General features: G+C 38.9%; 1 protein-coding gene across 14 annotated transcripts in view; it reads right to left on the bottom strand.

Annotated features, from left to right (window-relative positions):
• Positions 1-7,500, bottom strand: part of osp (myosin phosphatase Rho interacting protein outspread) — a 600,580-nt gene that overhangs the window by 506,488 nt on the left and 86,592 nt on the right. For all 14 annotated transcript variants that reach the window (XM_076182079.1, XM_076182084.1, XM_076182083.1 and 11 more), the window contains 2 exons: positions 2,508-2,636; positions 1,729-1,869 (listed from right to left, as the gene is read on the bottom strand). In XM_076182079.1, coding sequence (XP_076038194.1) covers positions 1,729-1,869; positions 2,508-2,636 — 270 coding nt within the window. The remainder of the gene's footprint in view (positions 1-1,728; positions 1,870-2,507; positions 2,637-7,500) is intronic.

The following is a 7,500-nucleotide window of genomic DNA, read 5'->3' as shown; positions in this document are numbered from 1 at the left end:
TGTTGGCACAATAAAGGGAATATGCTCCACCATTGATGGGGAATGATCCGGTCACACTCCAGATCGTTTCTATTAACGGTCACTAGATCACTGCAATGGTAGTCTCTGGCCATATTGTATTATTCTTAGTTTATTAAGTGTTATTAAATTATATTTGTTAACCGCTGATAAATGAGAAGTGAATCTATTATAAGTGGAAGACATTTAAAGCATGTTTCAACTGTTAGTAGAGAAGTGTGGCTATAATGAAGCTCGAGAGTGCGAGTTTTGGCGGTGATATTCCGTAGATTTTCAACTGTTTTCTCAAAAAGAGTATTTGTGGTTTTAGCCATCCGCGGGCGTTTTCAGAATGTATCCCCCACGAATAACGCAGGAAGACTGTGCCTCACCCATACTACCTCACCCCCCATCCCCCCACCCATTCTACCTCATGCATCACATCATCATCCATATACAACCATTCTCCATTCACCCGTCTTCTGTCCTCTCCTGTCCTTCCTCAACAGACATTCCCCTCTTCCCTAAAGCCCTCTTCACCCCATCTATCCATCTCATCCTAGGATACCCCCTCATATTCACTCCTTCCACATCTGCTTTCCATACCTCTTTTACTAGTCTTTCTTCACTCATTCTTTCCATGTGTCCAAACCATCCTAATACTTTTTCATCAACACTAACACCCAACTCCCTTACCACCCCTGTTCTCCTCCTTAGCTCCTAATTTCTCACTCTATCTAGCCTAGTAACCCCCATCATACTTCTCAAACACCTCATCTCAAACACATTCAAACTCCTTCTCTCTCCTCTCTTATATTCCATGTTTCTGCCCTATGCAGTGCTGTTGGCACAATCACTCCTACATACAGTCTCCTCTTAGCATCCATTCCCAAATGTCTATTCCTCATTACACTTTTTAATCCACCAAGGCATTTACTCGCTTCTCTCAATCTACATTCTACCTCCACCTCCACTCCCTCTCCTGCCACATTTTGTATATACAGTAGAACCTCTACTTACGATTGCCTAAACATACGAATTTTCCAACATACGATGTGAAATTCGATCTAATATTTGACTCTACACCAGAAGTAATTTCCAACATACGAAGTCGTCGAAGTTTCGCATATATAAGCTAAGTTAGTTTAAAGTTCACCTAGTGTAAGTTAGAGTAGCCTAAGTTATGATACGTATCTTAGTCACCACCTCTCTACCCACACCTACCGTCCCCTGCATCGCCAAGCCTACACCTTCGTTCGCCGGTCTCTAAGGTAAAGTGACAATAAAAACCCCTTTTTATTGATTATTTCCTTATAAATTATTTGTTTTTACATCTCTCTTATATACAGTAATGCATTTGTTTTATTACTATGTGTAATTATCTGCAGTACAGTATTCATTAAAGAGTTATCATAGGTTTTTGGGCTGTGGGATGAATTAAACGAATTACAGTGTATTCTTATAGGAATATTTGATTTAACATACGACCATTTCAACATACGAAGTAGGTCCTGGAACGAATTAAATTTGTATGTAGAGGTTCTACTGTATATATATATATATATATATATATATATATATATACACATTATATATATATATATATACAAAATACACATCAACCATTAAAGTACTACAAATCAATATACACAATAAAATTCATATAAAAATGTTCATCCATGGATAAAAAATCAAACATGGTTGTCACCACTTTGCAAACAAAACTATTACCTTGTTTAGTGTCTGCTTCATAAGCCAGCCTTTCTTGATGTTAAGCAAATCTTCTGCTGGTAAATCTACCCTTGGAAGATCAGGAATGGGGACAAAGGCTGGAGCAACATCAAGGGGGCAACCATCTGGTTCATCTTGAACCTACAAAGTATAAAAATAATTCTACTGATTTGCTTCTAATGTCACTGTTATTATTCTTGCTATGTTTACAATTTTCTTGTTATATTAATGATCTGTTTCTTCCTTATGGAAGGTATCCTATTATTCAGTGACACAGAAACAGACCCCACACTAATACATTTAAAGGATGTGAAGAAATAGTTTTCCATATACATGTACATCCATAAATAGCTTAGACGGTGATGTAGCCCAAGCTTGAACAATACATAAATCCAAATCTCAATGTGATAATTGGATATGGACATAGATGAAGTTGGAACTATACATGAATTTGGGGCTAGTTATGATAAATTAGAGAGTAGGAGACAGGATCCAACAAGTGTTGCTCATTTCTTGTATACTATAATTAGGTAAATTAATCACAGACAACACTCCAATGTTTCTTCCCAGTAAGATCTGTGGGAGGGTTCAAGGATTGGTGCTGGCTACTATGGATTTGGAGATTTCCAGTCAATGAAGTCAGGGTGACAAATATCATATACACATATTTTCAGATATAAATAAACACATTTCTATGATGTATACTGTTTATGAAATTATCATACCTATACCTTTCAAGAAGTGGACTTCAAGAAAAAGAAAAAAAAAATACAACTTACATTATTTGATCGAGATGAGTCAGTGGTACTGTGTGTAAGAGAAGGTTTAATACTGCTAGAAGTATTGCTTTCATGAACAATATCACGCTCCCTTGTTGGCTTCACATCCACCTCACGTTCACGGTTGGACTGGAAAGGAAAATCATACATATTTTAATGGATTAATGTAATAAAACATCAGGGTAAATCTATGTTGGCTATTATGAGAATAATAAGTATAAGGAAACATGCATCTTGGCCCACTGCACACTTCTGAGTGGTTATAAACAAAATGTGACTGGAGTACGCTGCGACACTATGGACACCCAGCACAAGAAAGAATATAAAGAAATTAGGAAGAATCCAAAGAGCAATGACAAAGATGGTACCAACACTTTCAAAATTGACATATGAACAAAGATTGTCTAAACTGGAACTACCAACCCTTTAAGAGGGATAAAAGAAAAACAAGAGGACATGAAAAGAAACTCAAAAAAGATAGTTATTGGAGAAACCTGATAATGAATAGTTTCCCCACACAGAGTGGTGGATGTCTGGAACAAATTGGACAAGGCAACAATGTGTACAAAAACCATACAAGAATTTAAGAACAAACTAGGTACTGATATATACAAACACGGATCACTACAAGCATAGCTCCCTTCCCCTATAATACAACTAGGTATACATACATATACCAAGGCTCTTTCCCCCTTACAAAGGAGGTAGCCAAAAAGAAAGGCATAAAATCATTCCCACCCATTTCATTCCTAAATACACTCCACTCCCCTCCACCCTCCCTCTTATCTTAGCACCTCCTGGATGACGGGTCATCCCTGCACCCTGTCCATCCCCCTGGGTCAGAGGCAGTGCTGCAAGACACAGCACATCAACAGCAAGGCTGCTTCATTAAATTGGTGACCCCACCTCTCCATCTCCCCATGCAGAAAAGGAGATGGGGAGAAATCCCTTCGGGCTGTGTCAAATTTTGCTCGCACATACTACCTCATCCCCCATCATGCATCATGCATACTACCCACTCCACCTCATGCATCACAACATCATCCATATACAACCATTCTCCATTCACCCGTCTTTTGTCCTCTCCCGTCCTTCCTCAACAGACATTCCCCTCTTCCCCAAAGCCTCCTTCACCTCATCCATCCACCTCATCCTAGGACGTCCCCTCATGTTCACTCCCTCCACATCTGCCTTCCATACCTCTTCTACTAGTCTTTCTTCATTCATTCTTTCCATGTGTCCAAACCATCATAATAATCTTTCATCAACCCTATCTCCCAACCCCCTTTCCACCTCTGTTCTCCTCCTCACCTCCTCATTTCTCACTCTATCCAGCCTAGTAACCCCCATCATACTTCTCAGACACCTCATCTCAAACACATTCAAACTCCTCTCTTCCTCTCCTATGTTCCATACAGTGCTGTTGGCACAATCACTCCTTCATACAGTCTCCTCTTAGCATCCATTCCCAGATGTCTATTTCTCATTACACTTTTTAGTCCACCAAGGCTTGCTTCTCTCAATCTACATTCTACCTCCACCTCCACTCCACCTTTTCCTGCCACATTTGCACCCAAGTATCTAAAGCTATCCATTTCCTCCAGTCGCTCTCCCTTAACCACTTCAGTACGGGACTTAAATCTCGCGGGCAGCAGCCAATGCCAGCTGTACGACGTGTTGTAATAATACTCACATCATAAACTATAGTCACCGCTTATATCGATCGTTCTCTCTTTCGCCCGCGAATTTTGAAAACCACAGAGAATGGGATTCAGGGCACATTTGAGAGAATGTAAAAACACAGGGGCGACTACAATAAATATAATCAAGACGCCGATATGGCAGCGTCGCGAATCCACTTGCTCCTCATGACGCCTACGTAGGCGGCACCATATGGAAGGGGTTAAGGGGGTTGTCTCTCATTTCGGTGAAAAATATTTGATTTTGTCAAACTTCGTGTGTGAACTGGTGTGGTGTCCCTGAACACTGCGGGACTGGTTTCCAGACGTATAACGCCACCCTTCTCAGGTAATGGCGGGTTTAAAGGGCCAGAAATTTAAAGGTCCGCCTGTCAGCTACGCCCCTTTCTTTGCTATGGTTTGTTTTCCTTGTATTTTGTCTTTTGTTGTTGTTGTTGTTTTTGAGAATTTTATACTCTGATATTGTTGTACAATAGCTTATGCAGCAGTCACCACACTCAGTGCGATCGAAAAACGGTTCAGCGTATGTTTGCGTCATTTCTCCATGTGCTATCCTGTTTTATACATTTCTTGTTTATAAATTCACTACTCCATAACTAAATATGTCAGATGTGATAGTTGCCGAAGTATTTTGCTCCATTCTGAACCTGAGAAGTGCAAGAATACTCACCTTAGCAAAGGGATTGTAATGCATGTGTACCATTCATTATGTGAAGGATATGGAAGGTAAGGATTGTCACGATTCTCAGCTGGCATGGGTACAAAAGAAATGTAATGAACATCTCCTGCTTACTTCCCAGAAATGGTCAAAGGATTATGTAAGTAGATATGTGCATTTGATACTCTTTGGAGGCACTTTTATGGAGTAGTGAATATATAAACATAAAAATGCTATTTTCTCAAAACTAGTTTTTTCGCACAGAACTATAACTTCGTGTGTAAATAAGCAATTTTGATCATTCTTGTTGGAAAATGATCGTGATACTTATATCTAACAATATTAGTAAATTCACTCAACCTACTTTATATATATTTTTGACAATTTTTTAAAGCTGTGATTTTTTTTTTTTATAATTTGCTGTAAGGCTGACTTTCTTTCTTTTTCACTTATAATTACGAGTATACTAGTTTAGGTACATCTGGATGTCTACTAACTGTACACCAAAGGAAATCATTATTCTCCTCATACTTTTGGAAAAATAAACGTTATTTCAAAAATAACTCAAAATTGCAAGTAAATCGTCTGTTGTGTAAATATTTCTTAATGGATTTCAATGCAATTTCTGTCACAGATGCATTCCATTTCCCTGCACATTGTGTTAAATTTCCATTGTCTTACATAAAAAGATAAGGTTGGGAGGACCAGAAATGCATAATCCGATCGAGCGAATCACCGAAATGGGAGTCGACCCCCTTAATGCTCACTTCCAGTCTGCTGCCACTTTCACCTCTTGTACATCTCATCACCTTACTTTTACCCACATTTATCTTCAGCTTTCTTCTTTCACATACTCTCCCAAACTCTGTCACCAACTTCCTCAATCCCTCCTCTGATCCTGCAACAAGCGCAGTCTCGTCCACAAACAATAGCTGGCTCACCTCCCACTTTTCTCCATTTTCTTTAACCATCTCCAATCCCTGACCCACCACCCTTGCATTTACCTCTTGCACCACCCCATCCATGTATAAGTTGAACAGCCAGGGAGACATAACGCATCCTTGACGAAGTCCCACCTTTACCTCGAACCACTCACTCTCTCCATTTCTAATCCTGACACATGCTCTACTACTCTTGTAAAAACTCGACAGCTCCTAGAAGTTTTCCTCTATATCCACAAAACCTCCCACAGTGCCTTTCTGTCTACCCTGTCATAAGCCATTTCCAGATCCATAAAAGCCCAAAAAACATCATTCCCCTTTCCTATAGCTTTCTCACATATTTGTCTTACCACAAAGATCTGATCTACACAACCTCTACTCGTCCTAAATCCACACTGTTCCTCTCCTAATCCTCTCACTCAAGATCCTCTCATAAGCCTTCCCAACTACACTTAACAAGCTAATCCCTCTGAAACTACTACAATCACACTTGTCCTCTTTTCCCTTGTAAAGTGGAACAATACAAGCACTCCTCCAGTCCTCCGGCACTCTACCCTCTCTCCACCAAACATTAAATAACCTCACCAACCAGTCCACCATCACTGTACCTCCTTTTTTTAGACATTCTGCATGGCATCCATCCAGACCAGGTGCTTTACCTGCTTTTATCATCTTAACAACTGCCTTCACTTCATCCTTCCTTATTTCTCCTCCATTATCCTCACTCATCACTCTCATTTTCTTAGCACTTCCCACTGCAACTATCTTTTCCTCCCTATCCTCCTTCACATTTAGCAACTCCCTAAAATATTCTGCCCATCTTCCCCTTACTACCTTCTCTTCCGTTAACATCTCTCTATCTACACCTTTTACCTTTTCTTCTCTACTTGATTCGCCTCCTCTTCCTCTCTTAATTTCTTTCCAAAACATCTTTTTATTACTTTCAATATTTTCTGTCATACCCTTACCCTATTTCACATCTGCTCTCCTCTTTGCCTCCTTCACCTTGTGCTTTACTTCTTTTAATACATCATTTAAAAATATCATCTTAAGTAACAATGAAGCCTCCCCCTTTTTTTTTAACACAAAATTCTGAATACTATCAAAAAAATCTAAATTCAAACTGTTGTCAAAATGTGGCTAAAAAAATTATATAAAATACAAGCAATACTTTAATCTTTGCAAGAAACATTACATCAGCTGAGTGGAAATCAAGTGAGTACTGTGATGTCCTTCGTATTTGGCAAGCCAAGATGAAAGGAATGTTGTGTGGGTCGGCCATATCTAACATGTTCCCAATGAGGGCCCATCAAATGTAAATAAACAAAACCTTAAGAAAGTATTCATATAATGTGAACATAAAGCCAATTTTACATAAATAATTAATACTATATAACATTTTCCTTCCTTTAAGTTGAAACATAATACAAAATACCATGCAGTATCATGCTAAACAAAATAAAGTTTCATCATGTTGTACAGTATACAAATACAGCACATAATATCCACAAATATCATTTGATTATACCACAAATTACATTATTTCTTAACCATCAGAATATATGTTACAGAAAGAAATATCTCATTATCGAACGTCCTGTTCGACATGACCATCGGATACACAATGACTCGGTGGATAAGGGAAAATACCAGATACACAGGTAGTGAAGAACCATCAAGGCTGGATATAATAC

Source organism: Oratosquilla oratoria, unplaced genomic scaffold (assembly GCF_046742065.1).
Source record: "Oratosquilla oratoria isolate Oo_2021 unplaced genomic scaffold, ASM4674206v1 SCAFFOLD50, whole genome shotgun sequence".
NCBI classification, from domain to species: domain Eukaryota; kingdom Metazoa; phylum Arthropoda; class Malacostraca; order Stomatopoda; family Squillidae; genus Oratosquilla; species Oratosquilla oratoria.
The sequence above is the reverse complement of the archived record's forward strand: the minus strand, read 5'-3'. Positions and strand labels throughout refer to the sequence as shown.